At 38.3% G+C, this 27915-nt stretch overlaps 1 protein-coding gene across 2 annotated transcripts in view; it reads left to right on the plus strand.

The window, feature by feature from the left end:
* LOC128373367 (neurexin-1a) overlaps window positions 1-27915 on the plus strand; it is a 257924-nt gene that overhangs the window by 192331 nt on the left and 37678 nt on the right. For both annotated transcript variants that reach the window (XM_053333666.1, XM_053333665.1), the window contains exon 19: window positions 22264-22435. In XM_053333666.1, the coding sequence (XP_053189641.1) occupies window positions 22264-22435 (172 nt within the window). The remainder of the gene's footprint in view (window positions 1-22263; window positions 22436-27915) is intronic.

The raw sequence follows: 27915 nt of genomic DNA on the forward strand, positions 1-27915 counted from the left end.
TGCCACTGATGAGCACCTTGAAACAAATTTGAGTATGTATTACTCTTCTTATTATACATAGTCACGTCAGAGCAGACACTCTACACTCCACTTAAAAAGAGAAAGGGATTATTGGTCTTTCTTTTGCACTATGTTTTAACCAAACATATCATTGCTGCTACACCTTCTGCATATTTTCAATACAATGCTTTATATTAGTGCTTTTTAAGGGTGCATATAAAAGTTGAAGTGAAATGAGAATGCAGTCTGTTTCTAGAAAACCAATTCTACCAGCTATCTAATTGATTGATGTGGTGTAAATTGAAGAGGTGTTAAAAAAAGCAGTGTTCCAGTCCATGGTTTAGGTGTTAAAAAGAAGGTAGTTTTTTTTTTTTTTTTATCTCATAGAATCGACTGGGTATATCTTAAGTAGCTGCTTCTACAGCTTGTTTGGAAACATTTTGAGTTATCTATCTTCAGAATTTGTCCTCTCATCATAATGTATCTCAAAAGACATATTTCTAAAAATGTTGATGCTTTGCAACACACAAAAAAACATGCATGTAAGATTTCTATACCCTTGCCTCAAATGGTTTGTGTTTTTATCACCTGTGTACAATGTGCAGTTTTGTCCCTCTCCATTTCACTGTGTCATTTCCAGTCTGACAAATATTGAATGGCTCTTTGTGTGTAGTTATGTATTTGAATGACAATATGCCTGACTTGTTTCCTGTTGCTGGAAACTGAGGCTGGTGAAAGGCAGAAAGAATGGTGGGGTCTTTGAAAGCGCAGCTATGGCAGCTGTTCATTTTTCGCCTGAGTTGCTTTCAGAGAAGCCAGTTACCTTGCTGATGATAAATGCCTCTGTACGCCAAGCTGTCTCAGAACTCCAGCAGCCTTTAAACCCTGACAGCCGGTGCAGCCTCAGCCCCACAAACCCAGGCCTCCAACCTCTGCCTGTCCTTCAGCACAACAAATCAATGGCAGTCTTTCCTCTCTCTGGTCAGCGGCTGCTTCGGCCACAGCTGCCTACGCAAAAAGCTTACTCAGTAATATGGGTGGTAATGCTCATGTGCATTGACAGGTGAGACCTCCATGACAGTGTGATGTCCCAGGGATCATCAGTGAGGCAACATGTGTAGCTGGGAAGCGGGCATCTGTGGTTGAGAGATAGAGTAATGGGTTGTGATGGGGGAGGTATTGGGATGACTGTGATTGCTATCTGCGTGTGGACTACCAGACATCTGGACACGATGTAATCTCTGATGGAGTGATGAGACTGACCCTATTCCTTCAGTTCAGCCTATTCCTTTTAGACCAGCTCCTGCTGTTTTCCCCTTAATACCTTGAATTCCTTTTCTCTTTAGCCCCAATTTAAGTCAACATACTCTATAGTTTCCCAACTTCTCTCTTGTCTGTAATCAGATTTTTCATCTTTCTCGCCTTGCTTTGATCTGCCTTCCTCTTTTACTCTCTAATTCACTTCTCTCATTCACTCCAGTCTCTCCTTTCTCCTCTATCTTCTCCTCCTCTCCATCACCAGTCACTCTCTGTGAGTCAGGCGCTGGGGCAGGAGATTAATGTTGGTCGAGAAGCTGTGGCAGTGTCTGATTTTCTTCTTCTCCTTCTTTTTTTTTTTCTTCTATTATCAAAAGTGAACTGCCTCAGCCGGGCTGTATTTCTACTTGGGTGTGGTAGTGATGGCAGCTGGAATTGCACTGTTATCATTGAAGTGAATGTGTATATCATACCAATATAAAAAATATACCCACACTGAACCTCATAAAAAATCAGTTACAGACTACAAAATACAAACTACAGACTGCTTCTTTCAAAAGGGCATATTAGAAAATTGCAAATTGCAAACTTCTGCTTAATTTAAAGCCCACATGGAAACTTAACTGTCACATAAACAATGTGTCTTTTCTCATGTTTAGTTACAAGGCATACATTGTTATACACTAAATTTAATGGTAGCAGGCTTTCACTGATTGGGACTTGTGTCAGCAGCCTTTCAATTCTATTCATCCTGCCAGCTAACAGTAGGGATCAACTTCAATCTCAGCACTGTTAATTACAATGTTTTATCATAAATTATAATTTGATTTATTTTTTTACATTTTCATTTCTATTTCATTTCTATTTATACTTGCTGTGCAGAGAATAACCAATAAGGAAATCTTTATTTGAGTGCCTCGTCAACTTAATGGGTCTTAAAGGGGCAGTCCACCGATTTCAACACATCACGATCAGTTTTCTTTTCATGAGATGTATAATGTCTTCTGTTGTTCTGGAGGAAACCGTTTGAAAGACTGACACAATAAGGACATATTAGCCATTTAGCCTATATATTACAAACTGGGGATTGCATTTTTTGAAAGATGTGGTCATTTACGTGGTGTATAGGGTCTATACCATTATGGAAAGTGAAGAATCCAGTATTTTTTAACCTTGAGCCATTCTCTTTTAATGGCAAGGGCAAAAGTAAATGGCTGGGATATCCTATTAAATGTCCACTACTCATCAGTAGTAGTTATTTGTAGTGTTGGACTAGATAATACATAAGAGAGTTTATAAGTGTTATCTTTCTTTTATATTATTCTTTTATGATTTATGGCAACACTGACACTGACCCAAATAAGTTGTGCACATTTTTCTTTCTCTCTTTCTTTTTTTTCCATCTTGTTTGCGAACAAAAAAAACCTACTCCACCTGTCACGGAAATGCGTCATGCACTGCTTAAAAAAAGAGAAGTGTCTGTGAAAGGAGAAAGGGAAATTGTAGGCAGAGGAAAATGCTGGACCCAGCTTATTTATGACCTTGTTTGTTTGCATATTTATCAAAGTACACAACCTTTGCCACAATCTTGCTTCAAAGATGCACAGGTCATCTATTTAAGGAGATGAATTATGGAAGAGGATGCTAAACAGAGGATATCAAGATAATGCCATGGTAACTAGTATCTCTCTCTCAGCGTGTTTGTTTGCAGGCATGTTAGTACGTTAGTCCCATTAGCGTTACAACACTGGCATCATTACAGAGACTTCTCCGTCCTGTAAGAGACAACCGAGGCTTGCAAAGTTTGTGTAGGTGGCTGCTTCGACATGAGAAGTGTGCGCCACATGTCTTTTCCCTCTCTGTTTTTGAAGTCCCAGATACCTTCAAGGTAAAGAAGACTGACAAGTAACGGATAAGAAACATGGAAAATGAGATTGAAAAAGAGAGAGGGGAATTGAGTAGGAGGCAAAATCAGGAGAAAGCAAAGCGAGGAGTGGAAGAAATAGGACACAGCACAAATCGAAGCAAAGTGATAGAGCAAAGCAGGGGGAAAAGAGTAAGGGCCTCAGGCTGAGAGGCACCAGCCCAAGTATCATAGTCAATTAACATCCCAGCCCAGCACTAATTCTCAGTCTATTTCAGACCATTAATTATGTGCACCATCAGTTCCAGCTCACTTGGCCTGACACAAGTCTTCATCACATTGCCGTGGCCCCTATGGATCGTGTTTTACTAGAGAAATAGCTGCAGCTTACATATTCATGATGAAATGGAGATGAAAATTGTATGGATCAAGGCTTCTCTTATGACTTTCAATTGAAAATAAATGTGATGATTTCATAGACACTCTGTATATGCCTGAAACTAACCACTATATTTTAGGAGATGTTTATACTAAGTCTACTTAATCTCCTACTTCAGCGCTATATACTATAGTATATCACCAGTTAACAGCAATTATTCTAAAGGTGACAGAGTTCTGGATAGTTTGCTAACATCAACAAGGCTACAATGGTTATTATCTACATGTCTGGATGGTGATGTTAGAGGTGTCAGTGAGCCCAGAGGGGAGCCAAACCATGCCTGTCCTTTCAGCTGGCTGAACTGTGTTTACTATCAGTTCGGAGAAATTGCCCTGCATGCAGAAATTAGGTTAACTGTGGGAAAAACAGTATCAGCAAATTACCTTTCTTCTATATCCTGGGCCAACTTCTGGAGAGGCCAAATAAAAAGTGCTGGGCTTTCAGTCTGACAGGATTTCAGGTGTACTGTAGAAACACCTGACTGCCCTGTTGCAATTTTGCCAACAGCAGGAGCAACTCATTTATGTGCATAACCGGCAGCTCAGAAAACAATTGACCACAGTCCAGAAAATAGGTCGGACTTGTATGTCTGGAACTTACAATGTAAAGTTGGATGTGCTTTTGTACTTTTGGCCCTGGCCAATGTTGGTATCTTTTCCTGAATCTGAACAGTCCAGTTTGATGCTGAAATGTGTCTCAAACTTTCAGAAAATATTTTGCAGAATGAATGAAGGAAAAATCATTAGGCAAACAAAGCCAGTGATGACATGACAGCATCTCATTAGACGGTGCTAAAACATCTCAAAAATAAACAAATGTACCCAGAGGATCAGACTCTTTTCTTCCATCAATTTCTTGTTGATGCAATCCAAGACCCTGCCTCAATCAATTTCCTCTCATTAGAGCAAATGTAATTGGCTTCCTCATAGTGCAACAATTAAAATATGTCAATACCTCGTCTAGTTAACCATTCAATTCTTACATGGTGTTACAAAGTCCAGTCCCCCTAATGATAATCAATTGATGAATATCAAATGACCAGCATAGACTCTGTGAAGATGAATGAGGGTGTGACATGAACAGCCATATCTCAGGGGAGTGAGTTCAGCCATTCAGCATCACTGTGTTGCCATCAGTGGCCATCATTGTATACAGCATCAATCGATCATAGCTACATATAATTTAACAAAGCTACAGACTCTACAGAAACTGCAGTTGAAAAGAGTGGTAGACTTTTTTTTAGTTTTGTTTTACTTTATTGTCTGTGCTGCATTTTTCTCATTTAGTATGTTCAACACGCTGCAGCATCTGAATATGGGAGGCATTTAGGAGGCTGATACAAGGCTGCATCAAACCACAGAGAACTGAGATAGAGAAGTGCCTGATCAGCTCTGCAGAGATGACAAACATCCAAATATCTGTCACTTGTTGTCTACTTGTCATCACCTTCTGGAGGGGCTGTCAGCACTACTGTCAGAGTGTCCATTGGCAGACCCCCCACCCCCCCCACCACACCATTTATCCCTGAGCAGGTGTTCCCTACTGCACTCACAACAAATGACAAGTGATAATAATTGGACAAAATTCTGACATTGAGTGGGTTGAATTAGACATTGTCTTTTTTGCCTTTGTGAATCATTTGAAAAATCACTGTACAGTTGCAAAGTTGATTTTGATTATTTGGATCAATTTGAAACAATCCTGATGATTGCGATGGAAAGGTAGGGAGAAAGCACATAGCACTCCTGCTGCCATTTTATGAAAATGTATTTGGGTTCAAGACTGACTTGCTTGGCTCATAATGACGGCTCCTGGCTAGACTTGTCACCTTGCTCTGTGGCCCTAACAGGCATTTTCTTAGACACCATAATGTCAGGCTGCCATAGGACAGAGGAGGGAGAAGAATTTTAAATCCTTGCACAGTGTGCAGAGGAAGCTGGCAGGTGTTATGACTGTTCATTCAGCTAGTGAAACCAATAAGGGAGCAACCAGATTGAAACTTATTTGGTTTTAATGTCTGAATATGTTGAAAATAACTAGATATTAACATGATTAATCTGAAAATGTGTCTGGTTATTTCAAATTTTATCTAAATCTTAACTTCATTGTGCATGAATTGTCATTACTGTCAAGCCTTGCAAGTAAATAGCCAAGAATAATTGCTTTTTAAAATATATTGAATTTAAGATCAGTGGCTGCCTATAATTGGCAGAGTGGCAGCTGGTGAAAAATGTGGTGCTGAGCCAAATTCAGTCAGTTTCAGTAACCATCCTCAATACAATTAAATACAACCTGCAGGATACCATTGCTCTGTGAAATAGTCAGTAATTATTTAATGCCAACATTAAAAAGTTATGGCATTCATACACAAAAACATAAACAGCATATTGCAGCAACACAAGCTTTTTATTTGCATTTGAAATTGAACTTGTAAACAATTTTTACACATAACATAAACTTTTATAGGTTCATTTAATGTGTCTAGAAAACCTTACACGATATAATAGATGTGCAATAAAAAAGAAAGATAGATAATAAAGATAATGAAGTTAATAGATAATAAAGAAATAGATGTCAAATGACATTTGACTGGAAGAAAAGCATTTCATGTTTTTGCTAGTATGTTCTAGAGCTGCAATAAAAAATATGACTCAATTAGTTGATAATAATAATAGTAGTAATAATAATAATAATAATAATCATAATAATTTGCTCCTTGCATTTGTCAATTTTATTGATTAAACAATCAAGAAAATAATCATCAGAATAAAGAGATAATGAAAATCATCATTAGTTGCAGGCAGCCCTAATGTGCTCAGATAGAAGACACAGTTTTCATCATTAGATTACATACTGAGTCTGGTTAGTGTTTGCTGAATACACTTTCCAGAAACATATACAATAATATTAGCAAAGACAATATTAAGACAATGTATTAAGAATGTCTAGAGCAGTGCCATGTATTGCTGTATGACATCTTATGTTAAGGTTAACTATATGCAAAGACACATGGGATCAGGGGAACTTGCATGTTTGTGTATGTGTGTCTGACATTTTATTTTTGCAGGAATTTTGCCCTTCTGTACTTGTGAGTTGCAAACCTCTCAATGACCCTCAATGGAGAACATAGCCAGAACAACCAGGTGATCCTGTGTCATGGTGTTCCTCAGGAAGGTCTCGATCCACTTTAAAGCATAGAGAAGGACCTCTCTGATTCTGCTGTCATGGGTGTGGTGATGAGAATTTTGAGGAGACTGATAATCTCAGTGAACATGCCCTGAAGGTTGCTCTCCATGAAAAACTGGAACAGATTCAGTGTACTGCTGCAAGCCTTGAACTCATCCTCATAGATCAGGAATAGTTCTGTTTCTTGGCCTTGTTCAACATCCAGTAGGCCTATATCCTCTTACAAGATGAGCGTGTTATTTTGTTACAACCAAGGACATCTGACTGCTTAATGTTAGGGACGTGAAATAACCTCATCTAAACGCTTGAGTATTTGTCTTCCTCGGTATCTGTGTGGTGAATGGAACCTATCACTTGGCAAACAAAAAGAATCCTATTTTATTATTATTTTTTATTATTACACGGGAATTGAAGAAGGCAGAGAGTATAATAAATAAATAAAAACACCTTATTGAGTGTCTTGTAAACAAAATTATGTTACAGGTTACCTTTGTAGCCAACTGCTGTTCTTCTCCCTGTCCGAGTGTCTCCTATTTCTTTGTGGGCTGCTGCTGCATAGATCCACTGTGTTCCCCATGCAGAGAAAGAATAAAGCATCATCCAAAACACGAGTTATCACAACTACTCTTTCAGAAACAAACCTACTGGAGACATAATGGGTCTGTTATTGTGTACTTTTCATTCATTGTGTTTAAACTACTGTATCTACATCATCATCCTAAATGGATTTCCTCTACACTGTATTTAAAATGTTGAAACACGTATTTATAAGCTGCCCTAGTGTGTTCAGTCAGGATAAGGCATATTTATGTTTAAGACTGAAACAGTTTTCTCATAATAGGGATTTTCTCAGTCAATGGTAAATAATTATTTACCTGCTCATTTGCATGCTGTCGAAGAACCTCTGGATAATTCCTTTGATGTAGACAGGGTTAGGGATGTTCCTCTTCTGCAGCTGGTTAAACAGCATGTCCATGTGTGACATGATCTTGTGAAACAATGCCAGGAAAAAGCAGAAAAGTGCCTGGCCTCTCTGACAGTTGGAGGATCAAAGTTACCTGAGTCTCTGCTAGTTGTTGAGGTTCCAATCATGCTGGTTGGCTTGAATGACCAGAGGAAGAATGCAGCGAAAGTACTGATCCTGGGGATGTGTAATATTGCCTACTGCATGATGAGGTTCAGCTGATGAACATAGCAGTAGACATAGTGTACACTTGAGTAGACACCCTTTCCTTTATGCTGCACTCCACCTGTGGCTCCCCCCATCATGGCAGCTGTATCATAGGCCTACGCAATTAAGCTGTTTTCTTGACCATCACGGAGGATGGTGCTTAGCCTCCAAAAGTCTTGTGGCAATTGTGTTAGCGGTTGCATCCTGAAGAGGTATGAAATCACTCCTTGACATTTTTGTGGATGTTTATATACCATAGCACAAGCACCAACTGTTAGGGGGTGGAAATGTCAGTTCCATCCACCTGAATAACAAGATAATCGTCATTTTCTTACTTCCCCCAGAATGTAATCTTTAAGGACTGATAGCATGTAGTCCAAAAGTCGGTTTTGCACAGTCTTTAAGCTCCCTTTGAAAATGGTAGCTGTCTTAAGGTGCTCCTCCAACACACTGTCAAGCATAGCGACAAGATCTACTAAGTCCCCTGAAAACACCATTGTTGTCTGAGGATTCTGTCTCATTGTGGTGGTGCAAGGCCAGCTTAAAGGACCCACAGAATTTAACACAGTCAATTATCTTTAATAAAACATGCCTGTTCTTCTTATCCAACTCTTCATTGTGTTTCCTCCCCCAAATCTTGTGGACTCTGCCTGCCCTTGTACACTTATGTTTCTTAATCTTTTCAGATAAATGTTTCATGTAACAGTCCATGTTGGCGTAGTCTTTTTTTTAAGTTATCATAGGAAGCAAAATATAGAGTTTACATGACTGCATTCAGCTAGCCAAGCCTTTGTGTTGTAAAAAAAATTCGTAGAAGCCTGGCATGTATGTTTTGTCTTTTTCACTAGTCAGTTGTCTCATTTTGGTGTCAGGTTGATGTGGGTTAAGCTCTTTGACTTGTAATTTCTCAGCCAAAATTCTCCTCTCAAATGGATTTTGGATAAGAGAGCTTATTGAATTTAAAGATGGCTGAAATCCTGTGTCTGGAGTATCCGCGTTCATCATTGTCAATAATATCAGGTGTCCCTACTCCATTACACACTCACTCCTCCTTGGGCGATGAATTAATCTCTCTTTGGGCTTCAGATTCAAGGATGCTGATTTATTTCCAGAAGAGATATTAAGAGAGAAGGGAGGCAAATTTTCCCCCTTAGAGGCCATATGTTTTACTTATCGCATATTATTGGGCTTTTCTTTTATCAGTCAAGTTGCAGTTTACATCAATCCATAAACTCATATAATATTTGTAGTAAAGACTTAAAGAATTTAACTTATAGTAGTATAGTATAGTATATTTTACTTATATGTGTTCATATGCATCGTAAATAAAACCAATTCTGAAAGTTTTTGCCATGACAGTAGACAATGCTTCAGATGGACACTGATCTTCACCACAGTTTCAAGGCAGACACCAAAATTAGTGTCACCAATTCAGCATCATTTCATCCCATTAGATGTTTATGTGAAAACTTATGAGAAGAGCTATTGCTGTAACTGCAAACTACAGTATGGTGATCACTCAGCTATATAGTCAACACAAATTAGTTCAATCAGGAGAGACCAGAGAATGAAGTAAAATAATGTTTATTATGCAGATGATATTAATGATTAGGTATTGTCAAAGTCTTTGGCGCTTGGACTCTGCAGGGAGAATTTTTGAATCGAAGGACATAAGTCCTGAGCATCAGCATGATAGATCCCCCCCCTGGAGTCCAGACACTGCTGGTGGTGGCTGATGACATCGATCAATCAATCTCGGTCCAAATCACAGCAGTCATCTTGAGGGTGAAACTGATCGGGCTGATGAAGTTGAAGTGATGCATTGAGGAATCTGAAGACTGGGTGGTGATGGGGAGGTGATGAGGAGGTGGTGGGTCGCATAAAACAGCATCAAGAAAGCTCCTGAGCAGAGAGGGAGAACATTTAAAAAGACAGCTGCAATATGATAGGCTGACAATGAAGGTGTGTCATCATGCTATTAGGTTAGTCTTGACCAGGTGATGTGAACAGCTGATGTGTCAATTGATGAAGAAATAACAGCAAATAAGATATGAGCTTTGTCAGAGATCAGTGTGGGCTGTGAGAAGGATCAGACGTGAGCATACAAAAAGGTGGTCTTCCTGTCTGAACTTTCGCTAGCGTCATATATCAGTATAGAGAGACAGTAAGAAGAAAAAAAGACCCAGTATATTTTATAACACTCATGGTATTAGTAAGACTTTTTTGCCCAACAATTGTCTGCAATACATGGAAGCAACTATCACCACAGAGATACAGGGTCAGTTTCACTCCAAAATAGCTGCAGGACCCAGGGATAAAGACAATGATCCCATAGCTCTTTAGGGTGTTCTGTGTAAGTATCAGGCTCCCTTGTGTTTTGTGGAAAAAAAATGTGGCTAGCAGCAGACAGGCATTTTAGGACTGTCTGAGAAAAACAAGACAAAAACAGCAATTCAGTAAATATCCCATTTGCTACAAAAATCACACACGTTCATGGTTATCCCTCATGATAATTTGAATGTGTTTTCTTCTTGGCTTATAGCAAGCATAGCCTTTGTTTTTTGTTTTTTTGAAAATTTAAGTAGCACAATGCTGTCCTGTGTGTATGACTACAAATTATTTTCTTTTTGGGTAAGTAGTATAAATGGGAGACAAAAAGGATTGGTGTGGTTTTGGTCTGTAACTTTAAATCAAGTTAACTATTTAAACAGTGGTATTTTAATTTAATTAGCATTCTGTCAAAGATCCACTTCCAGCTCTCTTACTAACAATTCACATCACATCCATCCACAGCTTTGATTGTTTTGGGGGGGGGGGGGGGGGGGGGATTATTAGATCTCACCTGACCCCCTTTGCTGTAAGGGATACTTCGCTTGCAGGCAAACATCAAGGCTTGATTCTACATCACAAATACAGCAACTGATATATTTCCCTTTTTTTCCACTCAACTGGCCCACACTCACTAAACCCCTCCATCTACCAGAAACTGTTCAAAATTAAAATGAATCCCAACAGCAGCTACAAAAGAATTACATATTTAAAATATTGTGAAAGCAACCACAGTCCTAAATTATCTTAGAAATCTAGGACGAGGTTCATTCCTCTGAGGTTTAAGTAAAGCGTAGTCCTTGTCCTAACTTAACACCTCTTGTTCCAGATCTTTTAATGTATTCCTCTTCTGAGATGAACTCCATTCAGTGTGGGAATATGAAAATCAGTTTGAGCTATGTTAACATTAAAAGAAAGACAAGTCAGCGCACATGAATAAGTGAGAGGGCACAGCAAGACTCTTTTTGTCTGTCGCGTTGGAATCAGAGGAACAGAGGTGGGTTGAGAGAAGAAAAAAAAAAGGCACAATAATACATGGAGCTGATGGGAAATAATGTTGGAGAACTTGAAAAAAGTCATCCATGAAATTGCTTGTTGCATCCTTTAAAACCTCTTGATTGATGGTGGCAATTTTAAAGCTTGGCAGTTTCCCAGTTTTGTGGAAGTATTAGAAACAAGTACTCCAGGCTTCTGTAAAAGGAAAAAATACACCCCAAAACACTTTAACCCTGCTAAATGATATCTATTGGCGATGTACATTTCTGGGTCCATTTTGGTGTCTGTGTAGTGTGTTGTTTTCTGTTTCTTAAGGATAAATGGTCATTACATTAGACGACTACAGTTGTAAGAAACTTTACAGGGGAAGTGTTGCTTTTACTGGCTGTTATTTTTTGTAGTGCATGTCCAATTTAAGCACTTTAAAGTTGGAAATAAAAGATAGCAGTTGCTCTTAATTTAAATTCTGACTGAAGTCTGATATTGGAAATTGCACACTGGCTAAGCAGTTGATTTTCATTTTCCACCTTCAACAAAATTCTGTATGAAAGATACCATTAACCATATCTTTCTTGTGACTGACTGCTATGATTATAACAATTGCTGTCACTGCATTTCTATATTTCCCTCATCACTATGCAACCAGCCTAATAACCTCTATACTCTTTAACCACTATCCTTGTTGCAGCTTTAGATTTAGTTTTGCAGTTTGCTCAATGAATAGCAAATCATTTATAGATATGTTTTACAGCAAAAACAACAGGATCAATTATTGCATTGTAATAATTATAAGAGCTATACACATCTCTGCAATATAAATTGTATCAAATTAACACTAAGAGTCTTAAAAACTGAACTGTACTAACACATTTATGTTATGCTGCTTTCACCTGGATTCAGACAGACAGTAGACAGCAAACCAGAAATCATTATAGTGGACAAGAGCAGGACAATACAATGAGGTGAGGCCAGCAGAGAATACCAGCCATGTTAACAGTATCAGACATCATAAATGTTAACTTTTGCCATCCTCCACAACAGAATTTACACTGGATGTTACATTAAAAACAAGAAATTGGACATATGGCAAGCAACTATGTCACAGTAATAAGTTTTGGGGGTTTGTTCCAGGTAAAAAAGTAACCATTTAAATTCCCAGTATTTGGTGATCAAAATAAGGCTTGTTTGGAAATTTTGCTTTGGCACTTTTGGAGATTTGGGGGAGCCGCTGGCCAGGTTTGTTTGTTATTCTTGTGCCATCCAGAAGGGGTTATCTGCTTGAATCCATGTGAATGCAGGTGTAAAGAAAGAATACCAGAGAAAAACACTATTCCTTTTCAGTACTGAGGTTTAATAAATAACAGAGAACTGGAAATCACTGGTTGATTGAACTATAACTGTATTTTCCATGGTTTGTCTAAATAATGGAGATGTCCATTGTGCATTGTATATGTCAGTCATCTTCTGTCTCATACACATTAAAATAAATTACATTTCATACACATGAAACTGATATTTTACAAACAGTATATTCCTAATGAAAAGTCCTGTAATTACTTGCCACAAATTGATGTCTGTTTTCAAGTCTCAATCAAGATCATCACTTTGGCAAAATTTCTGATGTACTTTTCTAAAAACAGAAAGCTTTAAGATTAATTGATACTGTATGCAGCAGGCAGGAGCTTCTAACTCCATGTGCCAAGCGTAAGATAGCTTCTTACTAGTTAATGATGGCGTCGGAGATTTTTGGAAGACATCCACTGCTCTAAATCCCACAACATGATAGTCTTATTTGGAAGTGCTCATAATAGGAAATAAATCTACAGTATGAGAGCCGTGGTGTTGTTTCACAGGTCGTAGTGCCTTCATCATTTTATCAGTTATTTTTATTTTACAGAAATCTGAAAAGAAACACATCGGAAGCAGTTGTGGCTATATTAACTGTAGCAACTACATAGTGAATATGCTTCTTGAAAATGCTTCTTGCAGATGTTGTAACTTTTATGAGGTCTGCTGGCGAGCTATGCTGCAGTGAAACCCCTCTGAAACACCTCTGACCCCACTGATCTCTGTATTCACACTTCACTGTACACTTAAACTACTGAATGCACACACTTTAAAATGTAGTTTTGGTTTATACCCACATGTTAAAAGACCTTTTTGAATAAATAAGGTTTTGTCATAGTAAAAATGTGTCCCATGTTGACATTGGAGAGAAGGTGTCAGCCAGATGTTTTCTTTTGAGCTAACAGTGTTATACAAGGAGTTTTTGTCATATACTAGGCTTCATTCAGGGTCATAATCTTAAACCAATAAACAATACAGTACAACTCCTGATAACCAAATTCAATAATTACCGTATGAATGGCAGTTCTTCCAAATAAATAATAGTTCATTTTCATATTTGGATTTGCAGCTGCAGAAGCCACCATAACAAATGACCAAATGTAATGCCAACACACTTGTTCCAGAGATGTGTTGAACAGCTTTTTACACAGATGAATATGGATAAGAATGCAAAGCAGGTGAAATAGAAACAATGCCATGAGAGTGAAGTGGCAACACCCTCTCAGACTTCATTTGTGTGTGCTGGGTGGGAATTTACTGGTCGAGTGGTCTACAGAGCTTCGTTTAGTCCTGCACCCTGTCACTTTCACTTCCTTGGCCATGTAGAGAGTGACAGAATACTACTAGGGCTGTAGGATTTATCATATTTTTGTTCTTTAATGAATCCCCACAGGAAACAGAAGAGCTGCAGTATTCAAATGTCCAAAATTCACACAGCCAGTGGCTGCTCCCCACCATTTGCTTTGTTGAAATTGTAATGAAGTCCAGTACTCTCATGCTATGTTTAAAATAGGTCCAGAATCTGTCCCATCTCATATCACCACTGGAGTATCCAACAATGTCTGACATAGAATTGCTCTAGAATTTGCTCGACATGATTCAACATCAATATGTTGTAAAAAAGGAAACATGATATCAATAATCTATTGATATATTGTCAGGTGCGACAAACAATATAGACCTAATAACACAAAACTAAAACTATTATTCCAGTTCACATATCAGGCAGAGTGCTTGATGAGTTTGTTACATGTGACTGTACAGAAACAAAGCAGTGTTTTCCAGCAATAAAACTTGTTTCTTTTCTTTATAAGATCTCTTCTCTGTGTGAGATAGGGTTATAAAGCTAGTTTATAAAGCTAGTTTACATTCACAGGTTCTTATTTGCAATAAATATTGAGATCTATTCCTTATTCTCTCTTTTTTCACTCCAGCTGTGTAGAATGACATGTTTACACCCTTCAGCTAAATTAGCTGCTATTGGCTTTAACCCCAGCGGTGACCATGAACAGTTTTTAAATCTGAATCATATGGGTTTGATTTTTTTAACCCACCAGCAAAGTAAGTACCAACACTTTTTAAAAAAAATTAAAAAGTATTGCACATTGTACTGGGAGTCCAGTTATTTCAGTCTACCAATATGAGGCCAGGTCTTAAGACTCAAACTGTGACCAACGTAGAGCTATGAGAATCTTTTTGTGTGTTGAAATGTTTTATTATATAATATTGTCAGCATTAATATCTACCCACTAAGAAAAAAGTCATACAAATGTATGACTGGTCTGCATTACGCTACATCATTCTCATATTTACATATATAACTTGAAATCCAGTGATAAACCATTTTTGCCAGTCAAGATGACATAGGTCTTATGTTGTAAACTCATTGTTATACTAGTCACCCAAATAATTATAAATTGAAAACTCAATTCCATAATTATGTAAATGTGACATAATTTAGTTGAACTGTGTTAAAATTGGGATTCTGAATTATCAGGGTGAAATATGTGTGACACATTTAACAAGATTAGCAAACCTGTCACGTAATTACAAGACGAACTCATAGAGTGAGAAAACACAGTGGAACAGAGCTCAGTAGAACAAGAATGAATTGCATATTTATGAGAAAATATATTATTACAGCAAACCTGATGTAAAACAAGCCGTCAGAATAATGCCTACACCTTTTAATAAAGGTGAGCATAACTTTAAATTAAATTCTGTTTAATTCTGGCAAAATTCACTCATCATCAGTTTTTGTTCTCCTTAATTGAGATCATCTGAGTAGACAGAGCAACATATTTGTCATGATGTATTTCCCAATCATGCTGAGTGTCTGGTTTTGTCTGGTTTTGAGGATTAAGGGTCAGTCATTGCATATGTTCCCTGCCTTCAAGCATATGTCTCCAGCTCTACCTGAACTCACTACCTTTTTTTTCTTTTTTTCATTTCTTGCTAAGGTGATTGCACTTTCCCCATTCTCCCCAAAAGCACACTTGATTATATTTGATCTTATTTAGCCAGAAAGTCGTGCTGCATGAATCGTACAGATGAAGTGAGGTGGACTCTTAGTATGCTCAGGGGGACAGAGGAAGTCCTGACGGAGAGAGGACATAGATGAAGGTCGACTCACCTCGACTGCAAGCCAGCTGTCACAAGTGGACAGACAAGAGAATCACCTGAAACCTGAATTGATTTCTTTGAGCGAGAGAGAACGAAATTTCAGATATCTGTTGACCTCTCATGATGGAATGTGTCACAGCAGGGCCAAAGATGGAGCAAGAGAAAGAGTATAGATAGACAGCAAATGTCATTTCAGGAAAAGACAAGCAGGGCTTTTTGAAAAGCACCATTGGCCAGCTCCCATTATGGACACTCCTGTCACTTCCAACTGGACGTAAACTCCTGAACTCTGCTGCTCGTGTACCACTAATGAGAAAAACTCTGTTTTTATTGCACTAATTTCCCCAGTGTAAAAACACTAAGTGCTTACGCATGTTTTCTTGCTACATCTCACAAAGAAGATACTGCTGCATTATACATAAGTATAAATTAATGTTTTCATATTATATCCTTGGTGCTGGTTCAATAGCTGTATGTTGTGTTTTTCTCTTAGTTGCCTTCCTTCAAACAACTACTGCGGCTAGTTGATGATTTATTAACTTGAGGTATTTGATGAAACTCTCCTACAGAAAGCCACTTGATAGAGTCTCCTAGCAATGGAAACAATTTCAAGCCAACTTCACAGATAATTAGGAACTTTAGCCGGCGGACTTGTTTTTGAAATAAGCCGAGCTCCCAGCGAATGCACTTATACCTCACCACACTGGAAATGCTCCAAGGCGATGGTGAAATGAAGGGGGAGGGGATCCTTGTCGAGCAACTTTGTTTCATGTTTTAGAGACTCTTTTAAGAGCTGGCTAACATGCAGCTTAGAATCCATGCATACAGTTTTATCACAGTTGTGTATGTGTTTTTATATGAAATAAATACAGAAGTAAGACATTTAAAAGAGGAGGATCTACTGTATATATCTACTGTAAATTGGTATGCTGGTGAGATCATGTAGGTTAATTGGGGCTTATTTTTATATCTGTGTGCTTATTTGAGTGGGCGATGGATAACTTGTCTGGGCAGTTAAACCTACCCTTCTGGAGTTTTTGTACAGTAGTAGTGCACTGGAGCGCAAATTTGCTCATTGGTTTCTTGCAATTTCACTGGTGGACAGTTACTGCAGCAACAAAAAGCAATGCACCAAAAAAAGACTGACCAAAAAAACTGAATTCAAACAATATAGGTTTAAAAAAAGAGAAAGAAAAACTGCTTTTCAAATGTTTTATTTTGAAGGAAATGGACTTTGGAAGTTTGTTAGACCTAGAGGAAACATACAAGGGTTGTGTTCTTTTGCAGTTCTATGATTAAATGTTTTTTGTATGCAGATAATTTGCTTTTACTTTCTCTCCCACAACAATTATATGCTCCCATTCTAAATATGATTCTAACTTTGACATCAGATGTAATATCAAAAAGAATAATGCAATGATAATTAGCTATAATGAGGACAGCAAATGTATGTCCTAAATTCTACTTAAATGGATTGCTCTTAAAGTAAACAATTGGGTCAAATATGTCTGGGAGCATTTTATAGATGACTTAATGGATGATAAAGATATATTATGAAAATGTTCAAAAATTATACACTGTGTTCAACATGCTTGTAAACCAATTTCAGGTGCACTCATCTGATGTCAAGGTCTCTGTTCTGTGCACAAAAAGAGCAGTTCATAGAGGTGAAGGGAAGGTGTGTGTGTGTGTGTGTGTGTGTATATGTATGTGTGTGTTAGTCATATGTACATCAGCATGCAGTAATAGTACCCACATGTGAGACAGTGATAAGGAGCCTCATGTTCACACATACAATTTGTTCATAATTGGAAAAGATAGAGAAAAACACATTGATGCATTGGCAAAACACTCAGTTGTTTATTTGTTCCCTGTAAGAATAGTTGATTAGTTTTGTTTTCCTTTTTTTGATACGGCTTTCAGTATTTTATATGTATTGTAGGTATTAAGTATTTATGTGATACAGGTTTTTAAAGTTTGGGTTATCTCATATCATGCTATTAGAGACTATAAATACACTGAAATTGATTTTAAATTGAACATACAGGCCCCACTGGTTTCACACCCATAAAGACAATATACTGTACTGTAGGTCTTCCACAGCTCATAATATCATTAAATTGTTTGAGATATTAGGGAGTTAATGTATCATATGGCACCTCTGCTTTTATATGAGGCTGAAATTTCATTTTCTGCAACACCGTAGCAGTGTGTCTATTCTGCCTGCAGGTTTGTTATGAATTCACCACCTTTCAAAATTATCTCATGTATGCATACATGTTTGTATGTTTGTATACCCATAATTGCAGGAGGTTAGATGAATTAGTGCATGATGTAAAGCATGTGGACCAGGAATACATGCTGAAAGAAAAAAAAATCCATTTTCTTTTGCCTAATTATTCCATTACCTCTGTAATTTCATTAACCAAGCTTTGCTAAAAAAGGGAGAAGCAGAAGACTGTCAGAGGTAATTAAAAGATAAGGTGAACAGTACAGTCTGCTTGCCCTAGCTACATTAAGACATTGAGCTTGTACAGTGAAAGCGTAATATCCCCTCAACATGTCCGTGTGCACACTTAGAGACACACACCATATACATGCACCGAAGGGATAACGGAGGTGCTCCCCCACCTGCCAACAGACCCCTCACAGACATGTGCACTGGAGGGAGATGTGTTGCAGTCCCGTGGAGTTGGACTGGTGAGATATGAAATGTGACGGGTGCACAATGGTTGTCAACATGAATGACTCATAAACAAGACTCATATTAGGACAGTCTACACTATAGTGTTCATTTTTGCAGAGATTGGAGAGGAGGGCCGACACCATCACAAATACCACTTCTCACTTCCTTTTTCTTTTCTTTTTTCTTTTTTTTTTACGTTGCGTTTATGTGGGCTGGGGAAATAAGCTCGCTCCAGTAATCCATTACAAATGCGTGGATCATTCCGACTCGGTGTGTTTCTGTTATGCACTTGGTTTGTTTGACCCTCAAGCAGATTGTGAACAACATACCACACACATCCCCTTTTTCTTTTTTCTTTTTTTTTTATAAAAACATGAAGACAAAACCTATGATTTATTTATTCATTAATTAATTATTTATGGGAACACTGTTATGGAGACACTGCTAAGTGAGTTTTATCTAAATTTTACAGCCTAAGCTGTCATTATGGGAATTCTCTTGAATTACTTTTAAGCATTTAACACATATTTGTTCAGATGTGATTTTGTTGCCATGATTGGAAGGAGGGGGGGAGGGAATTATACTACTCAGTGGTACCAATAATTTCAGATGCACTTGGTCTGCAGAGGCTGTTTTGCAGCTTTATAGCTAGTAAAACAAGTATCTCAATGGCTGTATAATGACTGCGGATGGGGAGTTTTAAGGAGAAACTGACACCCTGAGTATTGCTGTAGCTACTCCACCCTCCAGCTGCAAGGATGAGGAGCATAAAAACGAGCAGATTAGAGGAGAATAGTGGATCAACTTCATCAGTTAATTAAACTCTATTGCAGCTTGATGAGCAATTAATCAAGGCAGCGTGCAGAGTGTCAGGCAGGGCTGGGTTCTTCGGGTGCGGTATGTGTGCACCGTACAGTATGTTCCCGGGGGGACAGCCCTGTGGGGAGCAGCACTTACCAAGTGAGCAGCCCTAAAATTGTACAGGGTGTAATGGGCTGGGTTTATATAAGCAGCTATCAATCACTCTCTGACATAAGCCTGTGCCCTATTAGAGCTCCAGGATTAGGCTACTCTCAGTGCTGAACTAAGTGAGAAACTACTTGTCTAAGTAGATTGAATTTCAGGAAATGATGAAATGTATTGGAATATTATTTAGAAAAGAATAATAATGGTGTTTAAAACCAATGCACAGCCCTGTCTCAGAAGGCAGAGGCCATAACAGTCAAAGTTAATCACGTTAATGTGGGAGAAACAAGGCCTCTAAGTATGTCAGAAAATTTAACTTTGTATTTTCTCAGCCTGAAGATTTAGCTCTTATCTTTCATCAGACATCTGACTCCCTAAATCTGATGGTTGGTTTTCGTCCTTTGTCTGTTACCACTTTCATCTACCTCTTCATCTCTTTCAAGACTGTGAATTAGGCTTTTTTTATGCTATGGAAATTTGAGTTGGCAGTTTGTGACTAAATGCAGTAAATTTATTAACGAGACCATGGGGAACATTAAAAGTCAATTGAAGGAGGCTATTAAAAGCAGGATTTTAATTGGGTTGGTCCCTCCACTGAACCTTTTTTTCTGTCTCATCTTTTTTTTTTTTTTTTTTTTTTTTCAAGAGCAATGGTACTAAAAAGTTCTGAATTAATGTGTTCAGTGTGTGATAGTCCTTGAAAGAAAGTTCCCTTCTGGTCTGCCATCACATATGCTATTGTTGTCTGGAAAATGATAAAAGTGTGTGCACAGCAGCCATGGTGTGAGGTCTGATGTTGGCATATGCTCATGGTATCTGCTGCCTCTTGCAGCATTTAGTCCTGATGAGAAGCTGTCTTGGTGGCTCTGGCTGAAGGGTTTCAAGAGGGGCAGATCTCTCAAAATGACACAGATTAACACATGCATGAGGTTTTACTACAACATCAGTATCTACTGATCATTCAACCCACTGAGTTCTGAAAACCTGACTGAAGCTCCATACTGTGCTTTTGACTTTTTGTTGATTTGGTGTTTATGCCTTCAAGGAGGAAGTAAATTGTGTTAGTACTGTAGCTTTAATGCATCAGATTATATAATCTGTTCAAATTACATTACAAAGCATACAATTGTCCTAGTTTTTGTAACAGGGTGTGACACATTACAAATGGTTTTAATTGCACTTTAGCTTCTGGCTCTTGAGACGGGCTCGACTCATTCTACACTTTGAGGGAGCCACACACTGTGTGTGTGTATGTGTGTGTGTGTGTGTGTGTGTGTGTGTGTGTGTGTGTGTGTGTGTGTGTGTGTGTGTGTTTGTGCACGTGTGTGTGTTTGTGCGCGTGCGTGTGCCTGTGCCTATGTGTGTGTGAGAGAGAGAGGGCTAGAGAGCGCGAGAGAGAGTGGGTGGTGGGGGGCTTGAAAATGAGTCAATTTGTGCATATGGAAGAGTTATAGAAAGAGAGATGGAGATGCAGTGTAGTATTGGCTGTGCTGACTGGATAATGACATGCAGAGTGCTGCGCTGCTACAGTAGGTTGAGCCTCCAACCAGATGCTCCTTTCACTGCAGCTCATAAGCAGTGAGAGAGAGGCTGCACTAACATATGCATACATTTTAGCTGGATTAAGCAGTATGATTCAGAGACTTCAATCATGTACTGTAGAAAAAGCTTATTAGAGTAGATATCCATCGCTTGTGGATCTAAGCAGACTGAGGCTAAGTTGGGTCCAAACTTCCTTTGAGACATTTTCTTTATATCTCCATGCTTGGACTGTTGTTATGCTCTCGGTGTAGCGACAGCAGTATTCACTGCTATGTAATGATTCAGTCTCAAGCTCACTGTTTGGATTCAGTGACATCCTCTCAGCAAGCTTTGAAGCTATTATACAATGGTTGATGTGATGATTGGGAGAGGAGTCCCTAGAATATTTTGAATGACTGATGTTATGAACCCAATAAAGAACAAAATATACAGTGAGCTTATGTGTCCTGTTTAGATGTTGTTTCCAAGGTTTTAGGAAGACAAAACTTTCAGAAACTCATTCAAGTACAAAAAATACATGTTAAATGTAGCTGCCAGTCCGAGGAAAAAGTCCATATAATCTGCCATACAGTCCACATGGAGTTGTGACAAGTAATAATACTTCAGTATCAAGGAGAGCAGATGTGTTTATATACTGTATGTTCCTCTAAGGGGTGACAAATATAGACACAACAGGACTACAGCAGCACTACACAGATGGACAGATGAAAAAGTACTATTGACATCATGTTCGTTATCTTCATGTTTTCTGGCCTCGTCATTTTAATGGTGTATTCAGTCTACTTTTGAGTTTGAGAATAAAAAAGTAGATAATATTCTAATCGTATGTTCTTCCTTATTTAATAATCACAAAACAATTAGGCCTACCTATAATGTTCAGAATGTGGTGACGGCCAGTGATATCCTCAGTCCCTTCCCCTTCAAACAGAACAATGGTTTTATGTTTAAAATGGACTCCAGACGAAAAAGTAATTGCCATATGGTTAATTTAATTAAGGTGGCGGTCCACTATATACAGTGCAGCCCTGCTAATGGGGTGAAATACAGTCTACAAACTGACTTCATGAACAAAGTTTGTATAATTCAATTAAGGCGATTCAATTATGTCTGGTACTGTATAGTGTAATGGGTCACCTTTTTTTTTTTTTATATGATTGAATTCTGAGAATGATTGTAGACTGACATAAATATTTAATAATATTCAAAAAAACAAAAACTGTCTCTGAAATATATACTTGCTCTGTAACTTTTTAAAAGCAGTAAAACAAAGTTGATATGTGTGTTGGGCATTTCACATTGAAGCTGTTTACTACTACTGTCATTAAAACCTAGTCTTATTTGTGTTCTTCTCTTTTCAGGAAAAAGGAAACATTGCCGTTGTATTTAATGTCGGAACAGATGACATTAATATTGAGGAGACGTCAAAGTTTGTAAATGACGGAAAGTACCATATAGTGAGGTTTACGAGGAGTGGGGGTAATGCCACTCTGCAGGTGGATGACCTGCCAATCATTGAGCGCTACCCCACAGGTGAGTGACCCCCCTCTGCCTTTAATTATATCTGCTTCTGCTTAGAGGTGTTAAAATGACCCAGAGATTATCAAGACAACTATTACAGCCTTATCTGTTAGGATGTTTACGTTGACTTGGCATGTGCTTTAATTGCTTTTTATTGTTCTGTTTCCAGCAGCTGTTAGGAATAATACCAGTGTTGTTGGGTTGGGTTTTTTTTCCGCTCATCTCCAATGTTTATCGCTTTACATTAATCAATGCTGTTAAACATCCTGGGTCTATGTAAAAGGTTACACTTAAAAGCTTCCATTGTCTAAAATATAAAGTGCATTAAATGGCAACCACCCACCCTGTCTAAATGTCTGCACAGTATTCCCTATATACATTAATAATCCACCTACAGTATATGTTCACATAAAGTCAAATCAATAGACTATTTACAGCCAAATTACCATTTTTAGTGTGGCAAGTAATTGTGTGCCAGTTCAATATTTATTCCTCTGTCAATACAGCTGATTGATTGAATTAAGGCCACGGGTAGACAAACCTGTAATAACAAATTAACTGAATGAATCTGTTGCTTACTCAGAATTAATTACCAGATGATCAGCTGTATTACAGCATTATGGTTTAACTTTGTCAACGCACTTCATATTAATCACTTTCACAGTTACTAATAACAATAATCTTTTTCCTTTGTGTAGCACTTTTCTTAAACACAGTTAACATGACAGAGGAAGATGAATTCACCAATTACTGTGCTGTGTTCTCTCAGTCTTCGATGTGTTCCGTAATGAGTATTTAGTAATTTATAAAAATGATATATATAATATCAATTATATTTTGTATGGCTGCAATAGTTGTATTAAATTCACAGTGTTGCGGTAACAGATAACTTGCATATGAAACTGGAAAGTGTAGATTCATATTCTGGGAGATGTCTGTGTGATACTATTTTTTGGGGGGTAATCTGTTAATGGAAATGGGAAATAACTCAGCAACACTGGTATGTTTCTGTAGAATGTCAGTTTGTCAGTAGTATGACTGCTTTTACTTGAAAAGTATTTAAATGCCACTTCTTGTGTTGTGGAAATTGTTAACCTTTAACTGCTTAAAGGCTTTGACAAAACCTACAGAGGATTAAAGGAGTGTGATGACTGTGCTCTAAAAAAAAAAAAAAAAAAAGTAATGCTCACATAAAAAAACAAAGAAAAAAAAATTGTAGAAACAAGTAATTTACTCATTGGTGCATTTACTCCAGAAGAGTGGACTGGGCGACGGGACAAACACAAGACAAATTCAACCTGTCTCTTCCCGTATGCATAATGTTTGGTGACCTTTTTAACTGTGACCAGTGCATTCATCCAAATGAAAGAGGGTTGAGAGAGGGACTCAATCTTTGCTGTTTGCCTCAGGTGAAACAGGGACGCTAATGGCTTTTGACATGTCGTGGACATGGCAGAATGCACAGCAGGGTTAAACGCCTGGATGCTACTATCTCAACTTTCAAACAACACCCTCAGTCCTCAAGACACCCATGATACATATAGATGTGCTGCTCATAAACTGAATGTAATCGGTGTAAACAACTTTTTTTTTTAAAGTTGTTATAATTGTCATTAACAGTCACTTAATGGAGGTTTTATTGCAGAGTGAATTATTATGGTGAGCCTGTGCTCAATAAAGAAAATATAAAAACACTGTCAGTCAACATCACTGACATACAGTAGCTTTGTAGTTTATAATTTATTATACTGTTTAATATGCAGCAATAGAAAACATGGCCACTAAGAATTCCATAGGCAAGTGAGTTTTATTATACTTCACACTGGTTATATTGCATTGTAAGTAGGAGCAAAATCTGTGCATTTTGAATTCCTCATCATTGTAAAATCTAAATGGCCAGATAATAATATTAGATGAATTCCTCTTATGATAAGTGCTGAGTTATAAATGCTTCAGGGGAAAGTGACCAACCTCATCCCCACCAATCATGCGTCAGTGACAATGCCAAGTCAAGCTACCTTATTAGACTCGTTGCAGACTAATTACATCTAATCACAATTACTGCGCAGTTCCTCCCCTCATCCCCAGCACACAAAGCCATTATTCTCTCAGCTCGCCTGTAGTTTGATTAGTATCCATGTATGCCTCTAACGCACTCATAATAGCAGCCCTCAGCCACTCTTAGGCCACTCACAGATCAACAGTGATTATAATAAGAGTAGACAGCAAAGATAAAAATGATGGCTGGAGAGTGAGAACGACAGAGAGGAGGAGATTATATGGGAGGGCGCGATCATTCTCAAAGCCAGGAAATAATTGCTTCACCAGGGCCTATATTGCTGCCCTCGTAATCTCATTAAAAAGTCTCGTACTGCATATATGGGCCATTAAAAGTCTTTAGCACAATTATTAGAATCTAAAATGCAAAACGTGCACACCAGCACATAGCTAACCCTCTATTTGTTGTAGTTTAGCTCTATTCCCTTTATCCTCACCCCGCTTTCATTCTGCGCCGCACACAAAAGGCTGGGCAGCAACAAAAAAATCTACCCCTTCTCCTGAGTCTTGGCCATGGAAGTAATACCATCACAATGGTGCTGCCAGGCCCGCAGGGTACAGGTCAGTATCCTATCAGAGCACCCAATGAACACGGGCTGCACACAAAGATAATGGAGAAGTCCCTGGCCTTATTCTTTTACTGTTATCAGAGCGTGGTGCACTTACAGAGCTCTCTGTCTCTCATTCCACTCCCTTCAGCTCTCAGTTCCCTCTTTTTCTGTCCTTTTTACCTCTATCTGTCCACCCCTGCCCCCCTGTGTCGATCTCACCCTCTGTCCTGTTTTTCCACCTTGCGTTGGGGAGTTTGATTTGTGGGATACAAGGGGAGGAGGGTTAGGTTTATCCATCAAAGCTCCATCCTATCTTCTCTGGTTCCTCCTCTGTTTTATCCATGAGCCTATTCAGTCTATTGTGCGAGCAGTCATCACTGAGCATGCTTAAAAATGGTGCAATGGCTCCCACAGCCAAAGTAGAATAAAAAAGGGAAAATGAATAATAAAAAAAAATAATAGTGAGATTTGTGTAGGTTCCTCCTTTTTAATTCTCATAGCTCCATGAACAGAAGAAGCATTTGCATATTTGTTCATTTAATGTGGCGAGTGTCCTAGGGCTTGTAATAAGATAAAGCCCCCACCTTATCTGACCACTTTATTAACAAAAAAGAAAACAAGTGAGTGAGGGCAAAGCAGGTCGGTTGGGACGGCTCAGCTGAATCGCTGCTGTCTGGTGGTGGAGATAAGCTAGGCTGTCCCATACCAAACCAAATCACCACTCAGCAGCAGTCACAGGCTCCGCTCTAAGGCAGGATGAATGGGCTCTACTGCTGCATCGAAGCCCAGGGGATAGCATTGTTTAACACTCCGATGTCCCACAGTGGGGATCAATACACGATCAGACCTTGATTATATCCACACTTAATTAACCTCAGTATAAGGATAGACTGAGCATGGCACGCGGTGCAGAGCCAAACAGATAAAGAGCTACCGTCTTTGAAAATAGAACATGTTTTTGCACTAAAGTAGAGGATTTTGGCACAGTTGCACACTGTGTGTGTGGATAAGTGTGTGTTTACTGTACTGTATGTGTGTGCCTTCTAGCCTGACACTATTGTGTGGTTTTCTATTAGTTCCCTTGCACTCCTCCTCAACAATTTCATATTTATTAAAAATGTTAATAACAGCGAGGAGAAATATAAAAAAAATGAGATTGATGTGATTGAGAAATGTGATTTAAAAGAAATAAAACATATCCAAACAGTTCCAATCCATTGTGGCTGTCAAGAAATTAAAGATGTAAGAATATAAGCAAATTAGATTTAATTAATAATGCCTTTATTAGATAAAATGCCATTTAAATGAGCGTGAATGATGTGTCCTCACCGTCCTCCCAACAGCTGTAGGCTAACTGTTCTCCAGAGCCCAGTTTGACGCTGACCTCTCCTCAAATGAGGTGTCAGAGTAGCAGCAAGCAGAGAGGTGACATAGCTAACACCCCGTGACTGACAAATGGAGGTGACAAGAATTAACAAAGCCTATGAACACTCCATGACAACATTCAATTTAGGGCATTCAAAATTTAGGTAATTGCAGCTGTGTGTGTGAATTTGTTTCTTTGTTTTTTTTTACATCTTTGTGTGTAATGCAATGATGAAGAATAATAGGGGGGTGTAGAGCTCCAGGAGCCTTGCATAGCAGAAATACAGTGTGTTAAATTCAGACACAATATGTTAGATGTTACATAAGCAGAAAGCACCTGGAGGATGGTGTTATTTGCATTCACATACCTGGAAGAACATTCTTTCTAACAGCAGCAAGAGTTTAAAGTGTGTCTCAGGATAAGTCTGGTGATATATTTTTTATGTTCTAGATTTTTTCTTATTGTAAACAAATTCTTCTGAAAAGACTAAAACCAACAATGGATTGATCCCACTAACAAATGCAGCTATTTACTGTGTAGCCAGCCTATTCCTTTCTGCCACTGAGCTTCACGTTCTCCAAACACTATTAAAAACACATCAATGAACCACACCATTGCACTTGGTGACATTTTCCTTCATTATGATGAACATGAGCATTGTAGTTTATTTGAGGTAATCCCACACACACACCGTCCTGCTAGCATAAATACTTATTAGAGTCCCACATGTGGATACATCCACTGTTCAAACTAGCCCCCGAAATTGCACAACTTCCTCCTATTTGAGTGACATTTTCTCAAAGTTACAGTGGCCAGCTGTTTCAGGAAATCATTAAGTCCTTTTAAATGAAAGTATTCGCAATCCATTTGTATAGATTTGCATCTTCAGTTGCAACCAGTGGACTCAAGACTGAGTGCCACAACCTGGGAATTTCACCAATTAATAAGAGATGGACTAACACATTATTGGTTTTGGTCTTTGTGTGAAAGTTATTATAGAAAAGAAAGAAAGAATATTGTGAGCTCTTTTCATTAGTCACTATAATTATCCTCCTCACTACTCTACCCAAGGAACTTGTAAGGAGTGAGAACAATTAATTGTTCAAGTGACGTTTACACAAAATCTTCATTTCAAGTATAAAATGGTGTCCATGTGTAGGTTTAAATGCAGAGTTTATGCAGGTTGCAGTCAAATAGTGTGGGCATAACATGAAATTTTGATGTAGCAAGAAATGTTCTACATGTCCATCACAGACTGATTGGGTTGCCTGAAGGTGCAAGTGTCACGCCTCAAATGTTGCTTACTTAATCACATTCAGAAATATGCATAAAATAATAAATACCATCCATGTGTGGCTTTGTTGTAATACAGAATAATTTTTCTTTATGTCAGTGTTGAGGCAGAAGTGTTCCACTGAATCTCTTTCATAAGCCTTTGTGGTCCAACCTGGCGCAATCAACTGCAGCCAAATTCCATGAGCTGTATTGACAAGCTTTAAACCCTTTTCTGTGCAGCT

Source organism: Scomber japonicus, chromosome 14 (genome assembly GCF_027409825.1).
Source record: "Scomber japonicus isolate fScoJap1 chromosome 14, fScoJap1.pri, whole genome shotgun sequence".
Classification (NCBI taxonomy): Eukaryota; Metazoa; Chordata; class Actinopteri; order Scombriformes; family Scombridae; genus Scomber; species Scomber japonicus.